Source organism: Pecten maximus, chromosome 5, assembly GCF_902652985.1.
Source record: "Pecten maximus chromosome 5, xPecMax1.1, whole genome shotgun sequence".
Taxonomy (NCBI): Eukaryota; Metazoa; Mollusca; class Bivalvia; order Pectinida; family Pectinidae; genus Pecten; species Pecten maximus.
This window is the reverse complement of record NC_047019.1, coordinates 33,761,879-33,780,503: the sequence shown is the minus strand read 5'-3', so window position 1 is coordinate 33,780,503 and position 18,625 is coordinate 33,761,879. Positions and strand designations below refer to the sequence as shown.

At 42.9% G+C, this 18,625-nt stretch overlaps 1 protein-coding gene across 1 annotated transcript in view; it reads right to left on the bottom strand.

Annotated features, from left to right (window-relative positions):
• The window catches only part of LOC117327854 (metabotropic glutamate receptor 1-like), a 105,061-nt gene extending 87,926 nt beyond the window's left edge, over nt 1-17,135 (bottom strand). The window contains exon 1 of the mRNA XM_033885058.1: nt 15,151-17,135. Coding sequence (XP_033740949.1) covers nt 15,151-15,832 — 682 coding nt within the window. The 5' untranslated portion in view covers nt 15,833-17,135. The remainder of the gene's footprint in view (nt 1-15,150) is intronic.
• Between the last annotated feature and the right edge of the window lie 1,490 nt (nt 17,136-18,625).

The following is an 18,625-nucleotide window of genomic DNA, read 5'->3' as shown; positions in this document are numbered from 1 at the left end:
AGAGGTCATCAAGTACAGTTCATCAGTATCAATACGTGTTACAAGTGGAATAAAGACATGTTTGGCGCTGTTGTCGCACTCTCTAAACCCATATTCTTAGGTCAAATATACTACCAAGTTCACTCTTAATCATTTAAAGAGGTTGCATTAAACACATATGTAATCCAGAAAGAACATTGGCTATGCCCGCAAACTTCGTCTCTTTCCATTCGATACGGGTAATATTGTTATAAACAGAAGATCCACTGAAGGTTTATCTTCTCGGCCCTATCTGTATTGGCTGCTGGTGTCAGGTCATGTTTTCGTTTGTTAACTTCGCGTTGACACGATTTCTCTGCTTAATGATCTCCGTGTGTTTATGAGTTCGAAGGGGCTGAGACAGTTCATGACGATTTCTCCAAGTAATACCAGTAACGTATTAACATATCCTATCCAACTCCCCGTCTTCAAACTCGACAGCCTCTCAAGTAAATATCTTGGTAATGTTATCTTCGACAGCTGTCATTGAAGAGTACTCAACTTAAGTATCGATGATAGATTATTGGGACGTAACTTATTCGATTTTCTTTACTCCAGGATTTCGTAAATATGAGTGAGCTGAGTTGATTTTTCTCTTCAATTTTAGATGGATGTGAACACTATTCCTTCATTTGGCTGCCACTGTCATTCAGTTCAGTAATAAAGATAGTCTCTTGAGAAACTTTATTTATTTGACTCGCACTTGGTATGCGGCAAAAGACACACCAGCCTGAATATCGCCATTACTACATTTACATATCAGACTGCGCCAAGACCGTGGATATTCCGGTGGAGATATGACGGCATATATTACCAACACTGAATTTTGAAAACAGTAGATCTTCTACAATATAAATCAAATTTAGCAAAACAATATTTGCTAATTGAATGAAAATATCCCAAATCTAAATCAAACATCAAGCATGTCTGCAATTCAAAATAAAATTCAAACCCAACAGAACACTTTTCCTATTTAACTCACATGCAAAATGCACATTACATTTCGAACCAACATACATCCATATAAAGTATTAAGATATCGGTCAGTATGCCAAATTTATACATATATGGAAGAAAACAATATCTCCAAATTTGCAAAACAGTTTTACAATCGTAAATATCTAACAGAAAAATCAGAACTCGATTATCTATCGATTATCTTTTGAACTGAAAATTGAAAAGCATAATTATTCCATTATAAATGATTTATATACGTACAATATAAGGCGCAGTAAAGACTGCCTAGATTTCGGTAAGATATGTCATAGCGGTGTACATCAATATACTTCACACGTCGGTCGGCTTTATTCTCGGTGGAAAGTTAATTGGCAGCTCGTAGGATTTCATTACAAATCGATAGCTCACTGACTCATAAACATCGGCGTTATATAGGTATAACCACACATACATCTATTCCACCAGAATTATAGGCAAATTATTACAATTTCCATTTATCCTAGCTGGATTCTCCAGTGCTGACATCAGATCACTGGCACCGCTAGAGCAGTGAATCACATCGTCCTCCTGGTACACAAACATCTTTCTTTAAGATTCTGTTTGTATCTAATATCATTGTGATATATCTTAAAATAACAATTTACATTCACAATTACATTTTCAAAATAAAGACGGTATTACCATGTATACTAAACACACTTCTATCACTGACATTATTGGCGTTTTACGGTTCCGGTGTGGATCTTGTGTTATTGTCTGTTTTTATCTAGCTACAATTATCATATGGAACGAAAAAGAAAAGAAACATGGGAGGAAATAACATGTTTATGATTATGATCAAATTAATTAATTCGTGATTACTATCTTAATACCTTGATATGTTGATATGTAAGATGACGACAGTATTATTCACAACGTTATACTCGAACACCTAGATGCAGTAATGACTTAAGAATTCAACGAAAAATATTTTTCGAGACAATCATTATTATCTAACAATTAAGGTTATCTAAATTACCTTTATGAACAATATAGAATACCTAAATGCAATAATCCCAGGTTTATTTGGCATTTATTGTGGCTATTATCCGGAGTTTAAGTAAGTCAAGACATCATGTACGCTGTTATAAAGATATATTGCTCAAATATCAAAATAGTCCTCATCTTTATCAATAGGAAATACACAGATTTATGAAGTAAAAGTTATTTCTATTAATTTTTTTTTCCAAAACAAAAAGTCGATTACAGGTATTTTGTTTTATTTCGCGCCATTTACTATTTTTCGATATGTCTCTTATTTTTGCCACTTTCTGATTGGTCGAGATCTTTGTGAGAGGTTAACATCGTAAATTGATAGCATGGACTGAAAATAGTAACAAGGGAATTCCCGATTCTTCAGTATTGTTTACCAATCATTGCTGATCATCGGGCTGTAGCAATTGGAAAACAAAATGGTAGCCGAAACTATGGTCGGCCTTGATGAGAAAGTTTTTGGTTGTATTTCGGACACCGACCTATAAAATATTTTAGTAAAAATACATAGAAAAAAAACACCAAAATGAGACAAAGTTAAAGATATTCCGAGATTTTTTGACAAAAACGTTCATTACATTAACTTTACTACATCTAAATGGTAGATGCCTGAGCACTTTCTGTTAAGATAGGCCTTTGATGTAAATGTGCTATTGCAATTATCATTTTGCGTACCGATAAAATAATGTCAATAACTCTATTCTCACGCTTTTTATTTTTTTATTAGATGTAAATTTTCAAATAAATACGAATATTTATCTTAATTACTGTCGCGTTGACGTCAAAATTCAAATGTTGAAAAATGGTATTTTAAGGTATCGTTTCATTTAACAAAACAGTTATTATCTTAGTTTTTGTAAATAAAGATAAGTGTTAGCCTTTAAAGATGATATTTCCCTCGACAGTCGACCTCTGGCTTTGGGAAATATCACATCCTTTAGAATCCTTGTATTATATTTCAATGTCAATAACTATATATTATAACACCGAAGGTTGAAGACTTCCGTGTTACACCTCCAAGTTAGAGAAGACTCTAATTATTATCAATTAAACATACTATTCTTGTTTACACATTTAAACAAGTATTGCAATAGAAGACAATGTTGACGTGACGTGATGGATTTGTCGACGTGGCGTCATTGTAATATTGCCAGTATGTGTCATGTAATAGGGGTTGATAGAAAACATCTTAAAAATCTTGAACAGATAAAACGGCAGACAAATCTGAGATGATAAAATAATTGTCTAACTGTATCTTTCTCAACCTCGGTGTGCCTAACGAATGGATGCTGGATAGCACTTGTCTATATGACGATACTTTATTCCTGAACCCAGTTTACAAAACTGACTCGATATTGTTGACCCAGTGGCGTTTTTCCTGTATATGATTTGTGAGAGTATGGTTTATTACTGTACATATTTGTGCTTTGAATGTACAACTAATACAGTCAATAAGCAACTACCCTGGGGCAATCAGCACTGATGATCGCCGGAAAAGGGTCACAGTGTTACATGTAACATCCAATGGTAAACTTAATGTAATAACATAGCCATGAGTTAGCAGCTGACTTATCACTGGAGGGTAGATTTTGAGAAAACATATTTTGAATATTGGAAAAAATCAAAATATGTTTTGCCAACCTCGGGTGTCATGAAAAGGTAAATAAGACGCATTACAACAACAACATGTACAGTTATTAATGATAACTCAGACAGATAACATGATGAAGATATGAGAGGTGAGATAATGAGCATTATATATATATATATATATCCCGTGAGGAAATGTGCCATACCTTAACGAGTATCACCTTACTTCTACTTCTACTACGTAACGACCGGGACCACCCCCCGGACACAGGGACCACACAGGGACCGACACAGGCACCCCGGGCACCGGGACCGGACAAGGCACCCGGGCACAGGGACCGGGAAAGGCACCGACAAGGCGACCCACACCGGCGCCCCGGGCACCGGGCCCCAAACGACACCGGGGAAAGGGACGGACACCGGGACGGGGGACCGGGGGGCCCCGGGAAACCCGGGGACCGGACCCGGGCCCGGACCCGGGCGACCGGACACAGGGGAAAGGACAACCCGGGACCGGACACCGGGGACCGGGGACCGGCGACCGGACACCGGGCACGGCGACCGGGGCACGGACCGGACACCGGGGACCGACACCACACCGGAACCCCGACCGAACACACCACACGACACCACACCCACAAAAACACCCCACCGCACCTAACCTTCACCGAACATTTTTTCCCAACCCACACCTACCCGCCCAACCACACCCTTCTACTTTTTACCCCCTTTTCCTTGGTGTAACTCTAAGAACAAAACAACATGTTACAAACTTAACCGACCCTTCCAACCTACCACACCTGTTCCACTGTATTTACCTTGGCTCACTTAACGACCCGATAAACCAGGGGGAAGAACAACTGAACGGAATTAACCGAGCAAACTGATTTTAAAATAATGTTAAAAGGACTTACCCGGGGCCCCAAGGGAAACGGGCCATACCTTTCAAACGAGTAACCTTACCTTTACACTTTGCTTACCGTCTACCTACACCTTCCCTGGCTATTACCTTCTACCTGTAAAAATTCACCACACATTGCACCGACACGGGCACCGGGACCGGCCGGACAAAGGGGCCCGGAACAGAACCCCCTTACACCAAGACAACGGCGACGGAAGGACACCGGACCGAAGGGGACACAGTCAGGGAAAAACCGGAACGGCCGAACCGGGGACCGGAAACAGGACCGGAACGATTCCAAAAAAGTACCAAACAGGGACAACAAGGGACCGACAGGGGACGGAACAAGACGGACACCACACAACCGACAAAACGTAACCGGCGACCGAACACCGACAGGCGACCGAAAAGCACCTAACCGGACATGCGGACGTACACAGGTCGACCGACCGCGACTGACTGCGACCGGCACGAACCGGACACGGAACTGACACCGGCACGACACCGGACACGAGCGAACCTGACACAGCTACCGACACGTGCTGACGACACCGCGACCGGACACGCACCGACACTCGACCGGTACACAGCTACCGGTACCACAGGCGTACCTAGGACACCGGACGGACCAGGCAACACACGGAGACACCGGACACTGCTGACGCGTACACCGACGCGTACACCTGTACCGGAACACGCGACAGGCCTGTGCGACCGTACATAGGCGACCGGACACCGCGACCGACACCACAGATTCCGACACTCGAACCGACACCGGCACCACCGGACAAAGGATACCGGACACCGGACTACACGACACCGAGACACGCTGACGACACGGCTACCGACACCACTACCGGACCCGCACCGACCACGACCGTACACCGTACTACCGGCAACACAGGCGACTACACTGTCGTACCTGACACCGCACCGGACACCGAACCGTACACCGGACCACACGAACACGACGACCTGACACCGTACCACCTACACCTACCGTACACAGGACTCTACCTACACCGTCACGACACGTACCTCCACCTGTCTACCACAACACTTCACTACACCGGACCGGACACGTCGACCTACACCGTCACCGACACACCGTACCGGACACCGGCGACTACACACCGTTAACCGACACAGGCGACGTTCACCGACCAGACACTGACACACTCGAATCGGACACCGGACACCGAGGTCATCTGACCTCACACACCGACACTACACACTTACCTGACACACGACACCGCAACGGACACTCACGGACACATCACCGGGACACTTACCCATCTACCACCCCTACCCCCGGGTCGAGACCGAACGACAACAACGGCAAGGACCGGACACGGGCGACCGGACACCGGCACCGTGACAACTACGACCAACGGCAACCGACAACCACGGACGGCCGGACACGGCGACCGGACACCTGAACGGCGACCGGAACTCCCGGGACCGGACACCGTGGATCCGGACACCGCGTCACCGGACACCACCGACGGCACCGATCACCGGACCAGGCGACCTGACACCGCGACGGACACACGGACCAAACCGCTACCGGACCGGCACGGCACCCACCGGCGACCGGTAACCGTCGACCGACACGGACCGTACACCGGCGACCTGACACCGTACCGAACACCGGCTACCTTAACCGGCTACCGACTACCGCGACCTGACACCTTCACCGTACACCGAACCTACACGGCGACCGGACACATGCGACCGTACACAGGCACACAACGCACGGACACCGGTCACCGTACACAACCCGACCGGACAACCGTGCGACCTGACACGAACCGGACACCGCGCGACCGTACGGACACTACCCGACCGTACACGGCTACCGGACACCTGACGACCGGCACACAGGCGACCGGACAGCCCGGACGACGCTACGACACCGGTCGACACGGACACCGGACGAACCGGTGACCGCACCGGACACCGACACATGCGACCCCGTGACACGCGACCGGACACCGGCCCCTACCGTACAACGGCTACCGTACAACCGGCACCGTACACCGGCGAACACACCATTACACAGGACACCGGGACGACATCACGACCTAACACCTTACACCTTACAACCGACTACCTAACAGGCACCTGACACGCGTACTCACCTGACACGTTTACCTGGACACCTACACCGTACAGCACCACCGGACACCAGCACCGTACACCTTCGACCGAACCGTACACAGCGACCGACAAGGCACCGGACCGGCTTGAAAACCTCGATACCGAACACCGGACAACCTACACGGACCTACACATTCTACACCGACAACCTTCTACCTGACACCGCACCGTGACACCTACCTGACACCGGACCTTCTACCTACGACATGCTGACCGGTACCACATTGACGGAACCGTACCTACACTTCCACGTACACCTGGCGACCGACACCTTCTACCTGACATCGACCTACACTGACTACCATTCACCGTAAAGACCGGACGGACACGTCGACCGGACACGTGCACCTGTACCGGCGACCGGAACGGCCGACAGGGACACGGGACCGACACGGACACCCGACACCGACGGTACGGACACAGGCGACCTGACATCCGGCAGGAACGGACCGTGAACCGACAACGGCGACCGACACCGGACACGCGACACTGGACACCGGCGACTGTACACCAGCCGTGACACCACCGCGAACCGACCAACCACGGACCGGACACCGGCGACCGGACACATGGACCGCCGACGACCGGTTACCGGACACCGGCCCACCATTCGACCGGACCACCGGACACCGTACACCGAGCGACCGACCACCGGCTACGGACACCGGCAACACGGACAACAGGTACTGACACCGCACCGTACAACAGCACCTGACACAGGGCCTGAACCTACACCGGACACGGCGACCGGACATCACTCGGACACGCGACACCAGGCGACCTTACACACGAACAGGACACGGCGACCGGACTCCCTGCGACCGGAACCACCGGCGACCGACACTAACGGCGCCCCGGACACCAGTGACACCCGTACACCGGCGACCGGAACACACACCGTACACCGGCGACCGGACACAGTCGACCGGATCACCGTACCCTTACCTCGACACCTCGACCGTACACATGCGACCACACACGACCCTTACACCGGCGACCTGACACGGCGACCGGACACAGGCACCGGACACCGGCAGCCCCTAGGCACCGGACATCAGCGACCGTACACAGGCGACCGGACACCGCGACCGGACACCGGACACCGGCGACCTGACCCCGGCTACCGACACAGACCGGACACCGCGACCCGTACACCGGCGACCGGACCCCAGCGACCGGACACACGACCGGACACGGATCCCCGGGTCGGACCGGACATCAGGACGACACCGCGACCGGACACCTGGCGACCGGACACCAGGCGACCTGACACCACGCACCGGACACACAGGCGACCGACACCGCACCACCGGCACCAACAACCGTACACACCGTACAAAACCCGGACGACCTACACAGTCGACCTTACCCGCTACACTCCTGCTACCGGACACCACCTACCAGTAACACGACCTTACAACACTACCGACATCTCGTACACTCGGACCGGCACACTTTACCTTACACCTTGACACATTCACTACCTAACAAACACATACCCCCCAACACACCTTACACCATGACCGGACCTACACATGCACACTACACCCTACCTGACCCCACTACCTGACCACGTCTACCGTACACATGCTACCGGAACACACGGTACCTACCCACCGGACACCTGACCGTACACATCTACCGGACACAGTCTACCTGACACCACGACCACCGCTACCAACATGCGACCTGACACCTTCTACCGTACACGTTCTACCTTACACAGTCTACCTACACCTGCACCGTACACCTTCGCCCTTTACACCTGCTACCATGACACTACACCGACCGTACACATCTACCTACACTGGCCTACACTACACACCTTCTACCTACACGGCGACCTACGACCTTACATTTCTACCAACTGACACGACTCATTCACTAAAAGACGGAACATAGACGACTACAGAACGGAACCTGCAAGGACAAAAAACTTACACGGAAGATTACAACCGGACCGGACACCTACGACCGGAAACTTTGACGACAAGGCGAACGACACAGGCGACAGGACACATGCGACGGAAACATTTCTAAATGACCGGAACACCACGACATTCAGTCGACGGAACCTTCGACCTGACACCTGCCTACCGTACAAACCTACACTTCTACCTTACACCTTACACCTACTACCTTACACATTCTACCTTACACATTCTACCTTACACCTTACACCTTCTACCTTACACCTTCTACCTTACACCTTCTACCTTACACACTATATATTACACATTTTATCTTGCACATTGTAGCAACATCATTCACCTGTGCTTCAGGGAAACATTTTTTTGTTTTTTTTAAACACGTGCATTTCTAATAGCAACAAAAATACTATCCTTACATTGGTGGTTGGGTGATATGGGTTGTCGGAAGCGGATATCACATATGAGGGCTTCGTCCTAGGAGTATAGAATGATTTCCGGTTAATCTATCTCATCAGAAAAATAAAGAGTTGATAGGTTAATGTCATGTTTAGATATGTCAATAAATAGTACACTTCATGTGGATTCAGTGTTTTACTGCATTGTTACTGAGAGTATGAAACGTTTCGCAGTGAAGATAAAGCTTATGTTATTTTGATGCTGCAAATAACCCTTGTTTTAGTCAGATTAGGCAATTCACTGGACTGTTTCGAAATTGGAAATAAAAAGGATCTGTTTTAGACTTATTTTAACCAGCATACGTTACGTCAGAAAAGTGTATTATATTTACGTGTACTTGTATTGTGACAGTTGACAGCATATGTCCCTTGTATATTTCATCGCCCTGTATATACATGTATAGTACACCTCTTAATAAGTATAATATTACATTTTGTATATATGTGTGTATGTGGGTAAAGGTTTGTTAGTTTATTTTAAAACTATCAATTCTGTTAAAGTGCCTTTTTGGTTTGTTGAATTTTTAATTGAAAAAGATTATTTTCTGAAATATATTCAATATTGCTCGTGATAAATCAGTTAAAATCATTAATATAGAAGATATAATCAGGAGCATACATGTCACCAGTGAATAAAACGGAAATACTATTATGTCTAAATATACACTAGAGCCAAATTTACGACAAATATCAAGAAAATACTGTGTTATGAATATAGATGCATGTATACACCGCCAACTAACCCTAAAGAACGGATTCATTCTGACATAATTCCGTTTTTTTACTTGGTTGGATGATTTCCATTCTCTCGATTACATATCTTGGATTTATTACATAAATTGCTTTAATTACGCGCATTTAAAATTATTGATTTATTTCAGACGTGACTGAGTTTAGTGTGAAGGTGTCATTTGCCATATTAAACTAATATCACTTTTATCAATTTTATATTCACTATTAAAATTATAGCAACACGCAGCACCATGAGTCAGATGACTTTTAACATCTGGCGATGTAACAGCATTCTTGTTGTTTCCCAACTTCAATGTTTGCGTCAAACCGGAAGCGTATCATGCATTTCATAAAGCAATTATTGTGTGAGTATTATTATTACATTGTTACCCTGAGCTTGTGTGTACTCCTTGGTAAGACTTGGTTGAATATAATGTCCAAAGTATGAACGGCATTCATATCTGTGTTGTCATGCACAGGGAACGCTTACGTAACTTATCAACACAGAACAGCTCCCACACTCAAACCTATACACAGACCAGGACGTAATTAGCGTGGCCACTTGTATGTTGCTTATATGAATGTACGTGTCATCGGGTGCAGGTTGATACATTTATTGCTCAGGACCTTCTACATACAAATGTACTACAATAAAGATGGGGGCACAGTCGAATGATCAACGAAATTGGAATTGATTTTAGGATATAATTACACGTTTAATTAACAAATATTGATAACGGCTACAACTCATCAAATCTACATACGGTGATTCTACCAATATCATTAAGGACCATTCCGGGCGGTCGCGATACCGACGGCGATTCCGGAGATTAGAATTACAAGATTGGTTCCGGTAATGCGCATCCTATGCGAGGTTCATACACCAGAACCACTTTTAATCTGATCTGCGGTGAATCTTGTAATATACAGGATGTCCCTCGTCATTAAAATGCAGCTTTTTCGTTTTGTCTAGAAATCAGTGACCAATTGTTGTTTGATAGCATCTACTGAGAACAAATTAGTCTCCATCGGTTATCTTCTTATAGGTCTATTCCAAATCAAAATGTTCTATCGCAATAAACAATATAGTGATATTAATTGTTTCTGAACATGTCGTCTATCGATCACCGTACCTGAAAATACATGTAATATTAAAAATGAACCCAAAGCAATTATGACCAACAACACTTGGAATTTTAAAATGATATGTCTGATATCATGTTTATAAGAAAGTGTTGTGAAATCAGACAGAATAATTTATATTTTATCATTCTCTTTGGGTATACGTTCATATCTGTATTGCATACAATAGCAAGCACATACATGCATGCATATCACCATCGTTACAGAGTATTTGATATGTTATCGAGTCACTCCGCTCCGCGAACTCTATCTACAGTAACATAGCAGAAGGCCGTGTTTCGAAGTTTTGCTGCCCGAATACAAAAAACCACTATCAGAGTTTGATCTCTGCTCGATTCTTTTCTTTGTGTTTAGAAAGACAGATCGCTTAATAAATCAGAGATTGATATTGATGTAGCATGAATACATCATATCATTTTGATGAGACAGTGATTGACAATGACGAATACAACGTACATTTGGGACTTCAAAGTACTCGACCGAATAGTATATCTGTTGAGATTTCGGACTTTGGCCGACTTTTGGTGTAGTGGCTATTCGGGCTATATTAAGTAGGAGTGTGTTGTGTATTATACTTGTATATAACATGCCCAGTAGGATATGTTTGTACAGGTATCACTGACATTACTACTATGTACACAGACAAATTATCTGATATCATTATCGGTAAGACATACAGTGAGTTCCTTGACCCCGTCCTGTTTGGTAGTCAATGACTTCTGTCACACTGCCTGTTACCGAACTGTTTAACATACAGATATTGTGGTTCAGAGCCTGGAGTGGTATGTTGGTATCTGATAAGGTTTATAATCCTTTTCCTACGGAGGACTCGGGGAGCAGCAGTCTTCCTTTATCATGCTTCTTCAAAATAATTTATTTGATATCGATGCTTTTCAGCTTGTTTTTAAACTGGGGAAACTCGTCATTAAACCTCTATAATGTTCCTCGTATCAGCAATGACATGAAACCGACGGATGTTGTCTCATTACTGTTAATATCAATAACCAAATAAAACCTCATGTGACTTAAAAACTTACTTCCGGTTTTGAGGGATTTTTATTGCCCGTCCTTTTAATTTGGCGATCTGTGTCATTCGTAGAATTTGTTTCTAATAATCTTTTGTTGTTGTTGTTTTTCTAATATCTTTAGTTCTCTTCAACACACTAGGATAAAGTTACAGATCGCTGCTAACCTAATTATATACGTAGACTTAGACTTAAAGCCGAGATGTTTGATGAACAAGTGTTTTTACTATAACCATGCTGTCGCTTGGCAGCACATGTCGTTACAAATAAGCCATCATCCCACCAATCATAACCCAGACTACACTACATCTGTTTATATATAAATACACGACCCTTCTGGGAAATCGAGACGTAATTTTAGCATTCACTTCTCTGTAGAAATGACATATCAAATACAAATCTCTACAGACCGCTAAAATAGACACACACTGCAGAATATCAGCAAATTCAATGGTTTGTACGGATTCACAAATCTGTATGTATCATCAAACCTTGTCAACTTCCTCGTCATCGTATCGTATCGTTTACATACTGTTTTACAGACATGTGACTTTTATTATCTTCACTAACTGACCCATTGTATCTTATCGATGCTATGTCTTATCAGCCCAGTTAATTACACCTTTAACCGAGTACATTCGGACATATATGTACAGTCACTGTGTTTGCTTCGGCTTGCTAAACTTCGGTTTTCAGCGGCAGCGTTAAAAATTGCTAAAATTGAGAAAATCAAGAATGATTTATGACGTAAGTGTTTGACTTATAGGTGTCCTGATACCGAAAATCAAACACAACATATTAAGTGGGAATCAATACTCGAGTAACCAATAAAGCTCACATTCAATTATCCTGTATTTCATTGTACCTTATCTGGACCATTTCAGGATTGTGTAGGAGGTGCGTTTCACTCAGAAACATATTTATTTAATACAAAAATATTCTACTACAAACAGAATGCTGGTTTCTTTGTTTTTAAATTTTGTATGAATGGTGTAATATTATTTAAAGATATCGTATATTATTTTACATCGATTTGAAGACACCAGCAAATAGTTTTCACGACTAGTTAATACACAGGGAAGAGAACGAAAAATCTTTGACGAATTTAGTACCTTGGAGAAAAATCGATTAAGCTGATGCTTTATTTCGTATTTGTAACAGCTTACAAATATACAGTAATATTCATGCATAATGGAGATCTCTTTTGTTTGTTTTATTAACAGTAGTTAAGATAAATATATAATTAGAGGATTTCTCCATCACCTGAAATCTGAGACCTATAGTTTAAACATATTTATTGTCAAAATATATACACGGGATTAGGCACAAGTTACAACAACTTATCAACGCCTTCTCCCAATATATATACAGTGTATTACAAGGCATAGTTACATTTACATGGATGATGACAAAAATGATATAATATACGGTTTACCAAATAAACTGATCAACTACAAAATGCAAAACCTATTACAGGATTTGATAAAACATTGCACATATCTAAAGATATCTCTATTAAGGTCAACGGAAAGTTAAGAGTTTCCATTTAACATAACTTCTAAAGTTATTGTAACATTCTGAGACCTATCATCAGGACAGTGTTATTTTGTAACTGCTGTTGTCTATCACATACTTTTGTAGAAAATTAGACACAAGTTGTAGAAAATGTCTTTTGGTCTCCATGCAAATCTGGATTATTATGTATACTTCGTCCTCGTTTTACCGATTTTAAATTAGAACTACGATTTTGTCTTGGTGTAGATGTTTTCAATTAATTTTTATTTTTAGGGCTATACGCAAATTTTGATATTTTTTAAATACCTTTATAACTACGCGACCTTTATTAAACAAGGATGATTGTAGTCCACTTGTACCCTGTGGAAGTGTGTTGTTCAAGAGGTTTCCTTGGTTAACAGCAGTTAATGATTTATTCTGTGAAACTTTGACGAGTTATAGCATTGTTACAGAACACAGTACAAAGGCTGTGTTGGTTATATTCCCTGTTGAGTACTGCGATGTGTAATCGCCGGAATCCTTAATGCCAAGCCCTGGAGTAAGTGTTTTGACGAATTTATAGTTCTGTTAAATCAGCATGCTTGTGTGCACTGTTATGCATATATACTTCCAATGTGAACGTGTAAACACACACATAGCGTCTACAGTTATAGATAACGGATAAACGGACACCGGTAGGTTAAAAACACGCGAGCTTATTTTACTTTCTCGTGATGTCATCTCAAGGTCGGGAACTTGAATTGTTATTATATTAAATGTAATGTGTTTCACGTTGTGGGGATATATCAACGATTCACAAACAAATCGAAATATAAATCACAGTTCTAGAGAGAAAAAAGAATTATGAGAGTTAGGCAAACAGTGTCAAGTAACCTTCATGTCTAGACTAAGACATACAAGGCCTTCCGACCTATTGTCCTACCACTTTAGCTCTGATCAAACAAACCACATCCTGTCTTTCCTCACATAAAACGTCAGCCAGTATATACTTGTTGAGTACAGCGTTAAATAATTTATGTGTGTATGGTAAGATGATATTTTCTTTTCAAATTACAAATGAAAAAAAATTATGGAAAAGGATATTTTTGAGGTTTTGCTGTAAATTCCTCTGTTTGAGTGACGTATAGACATGCGTTTGGTTCTGCAGACAAACACTCGCATGTTAAAGTCACATATATCTGTTACATACCTTTACCCCTAAACCCTTTCTACGACACTCCGTAATTACGTAATAATAACCATCTCCGCGATACCGCCAGCCTAGGTGCTGAAGTACATACACAGCAGTCGAGTAAGTCATGATATTACTGACGTAAGTAGGAAGTTAAGCTTTTTCCCAGACAGAGAATATCTCCGAAATTACATACATGGCCATCCCAAGGAAATGTTTTTGACGTTTATAGATTCACCAGCTTCTAAAGACAGATATTTTGTAAGACTATTCGTTTTTCCAGGAGAGTTCCGTACATTCACGACCAACGCCTAGTGTCGCGCACCAATCCTAACTTATGAAAGTCACGAGTTTCGACTCATTTATGATAATGTATGTCATTAGTTGGACAACATTTTGTACGAGTGTTTTAAGATCTATTTAATATATTTTTCATTTGAATATGTATGTCACTCACCGGGGAATGATTTAAATATCTGGACGAGTACAATGGAATGATAATGAAATATGTTTGACTTACCATCGGTGTGTACTGTTGAAATATATGTCCAGTTATATCTAATGACGATGTCCAGCATGGCCTGAGCCTGGTATTTGTCAGAGGGCACGACCCTCAGAAAGTAGCCATATAGGTTCTTATTGCTGAGTTCCATACTTGTGGCCGAGAATCCTATCTGAGGAATATGAAATATCTGGAGCAAGTTCTGAACTTGTATGGTATTGTGAGAGGACCCAGGCCCAATTAGACCAACAATTGGTTTCCGGTTCTCTGTTTTACAGTCTCCTTTTCGTGATGAGTTATTTTCACGATCTGCCTGGGCATCTAGATTCGCCAAGGAATCTTTTATAAAGTCAATGCTCTGTTCTAGTGCTATTGGCGAATACCAACAGGAGTCTCGGATATCGTACCCGACTGTCACGTTTGGAAGAATATCGGGACTTGCATTTATTTTATCAAGAGTTTCCAAAAATATTTCTAGTCTGTGAATTCCGTACTGCTCCCAAATAACCCCACAGGAGCGTGTGTAGACAGTCGTTTCCGGGGGTTTCTTGTGCATTGGGAGCAACGCCCCAAAAATGACGTCCCCTTCTTTACGGGCGATACGACGGGTGCCTAAACCCGCTGTCAGTGTCGCCGATTGGGTATCTTCCTCACACAGGACAGAATGAAGTAAAATCCACAGACTTACATAGGCGTACATGGTTTGGTTTGTGTAATACAGATCATGCAACGTAACATTTGAGTATGCTAGTAAATATTCCACTCATCGATCACGTTAAAAATCACACAGAAGGAGAAAGAAACCATTATATATATATGAAAGTTGATAAGCACAAAAGTCTCAAACGTCGTCGGTCTGTGAACAGTGACACAAATCATAAACTGCAGCTCAGGTAGAAATGATATAAAATTATAAAATTTATATTGAACAAACCCAGGCAATAAATTAAATGTACGTAATTAGTTTCATCAATTAAACATTAGCATCCCACATGTTTCACTCTTGCGCCAGATAGACAATGCAAAAAGTCGTGCTTCATAAAACACACAAAACATGTGCTTTCCCGCCGAGGTTAGCCTATCCCACCGAGAAATGTCAACACACAGCCCGAGTACGGCTGTCGACTCCTACCTTCATCATACCAATGTGGCAAATCTAATGGTTCCACATCAGCGACAAAGATATAACAAGATATCCACGCTCCATTGGATTCAACAAAGCTCCGTCAGTACACGACAATAACACGCGAGTTGTATCCTACACACTCTCGTTAACACCACAGTAACTTCTCACCACGAAGGGATCAGTTTAAAGTAGAAATTCCTTCCGGGCCGATGTGACCTCAGCGATAACGGTATTTGGTATTATTTACATTTTACAAAATAGCTCTTTTTCTTTCACCTGTCAGCATACACACCTGAAACGCATGTCCCAGTTGTGTAAATATTTCACAACGATAATGGTTCACACGGCAAAGCGAAACTAGATGCGTCCCACAGTTTTAACACTCGTCGCTTAAATGATTAATACACACACCCTTGAAATAATATGTACTCACTGCACAGTACATACTAGAAATTGTCATCAAGCAATTTACTCTGGATACAAAGTACCTACTGAAATCCTCACCGAGACTACATACTACCGCATTAGTGACACTGACAACCATACATTGCTTTCACATTGTGGCCAGGCTTGTCACAAACCGAATCATCTAAGAACGTCTCTGATTGGTCGATAGGTCGGCTTTGGCACCTGCCGCTTGCTACATCCATGGGTTCTGTTATTGACCAAATGGATGGTCTTCTGAGACTCTATGACCCTCTCAGGAGATGGATTTCGTCGATAGCACATCTACTTTGAATACCGAGGTGTAGTATAAATTTTCTCGTCCTATTGTTTCGAAACCTCTCGCTTCCATCGATTGTGTTCAATAAGTCTCGGTCGTGCTCTCTGCAATAGCGAGTGAATGACTATAAGGGTTAGTCGAGGATAGAGTACATACGTCTAGCTAGTGTTACATACAATAGCGAGTGAATGACTATAAGGGATAGTCGAGGATAGAGTACATACGCCTAGCTAGTGTTACATACAATAGCGAGTGAATGACTATAAGGGATAGTCGAGGATAGAGTACATACGCCTAGCTAGTGTTACATACAATACGGGTATTCTTGGCATTGACGATCACACACAATAAGTCGTTAGTGAACACGTGCGTGTAATTGATGTGTACCTGTACGCCGTCCACCGACACCTTTCTTTACAATGTTAGATAGATTATTGTCAGGCTTCCTGTTAGTTTCCGATTGGTTTGATTAACAGTGGTGCTGTAGCTACCTGTACACATATTTATATCGGCCATATTGATATACAGTATAAACAAGTACCTGGACTGCAGAGTGTTCGGTTTAGACAGGTTACCCTTAATAGTATAGTATGGTTGTCAAGTCTGAAAATTTCATTAACAATACATTGTAGGTATATAGCTTTAAATACAAATTACCATATAATTATTATAGTCCATCGACCCTGTCTTTAAATATATGCATTGCAACATACACTCACAAATCTGTATGTACCATAGTTTTATGTACAAATAGACATACAGTACCGTGATCTTGTGTACAAATTGCCATACACTAGCATCATTTTATGGACTTACACTTCAAACGTCATCGAACTTTGTGAACTTTGTGACATGGTTATTACAATCTAGTGTTCCTTCCCGCACTGTGGCGGGTCACTAACGACATTAGATACATAGTTAGATATTCAGAAAAACTGTTCATTGATGTCGTATTTCGTTACGATGTCGTAAAACAATAACAACATTGATTTGATTTTATCTAAATAACATCAAATTGATATAGTTATTGTGATACTTGAACTGACATTAAAGTGAATCCACGATGTAGTTCATCGAGATTCAACAAAGACAGCGTCATTGGTTGATATGGCTACGTAACAGGGTTAATCGCACGCTATGTCCTGTAACGTATCAACCGTAACAGGGTTAATCGTACGCCATGTCCTGTAACACATTAACCGTAACAGAGTTAATCGTATGCCATGCCCTGTAACACGTTAACCGTAACGGGGTTAATCGTACGCCATGCCCTGTAACACGTTAACCGTAACGGGGTTAATCGTACGCCATGCCCTGTAACACGTTAACCGTAACAGGGTTAATCGTACGCCATGCCCTGTAACGTATCAACCGTAACAGGGTTAATCGTACGCCATGCCCTGTAACGTATTAACCGTAACAGGGTTAATCGTACGCCATGCCCTGTAACGTATTAACCGTAACAGGGTTAATCGTACGCCATGCCCTGTAACACGTTAACCGTAACGGGGTTAATCGTACGCCATGCCCTGTAACACGTTAACCGTAACAGGGTTAATCGTACGCCATGCCCTGTAACGTATCAACCGTAACGGGGTTAATCGTACGCCATGCCCTGTAACACGTTAACCGTAACAGGGTTA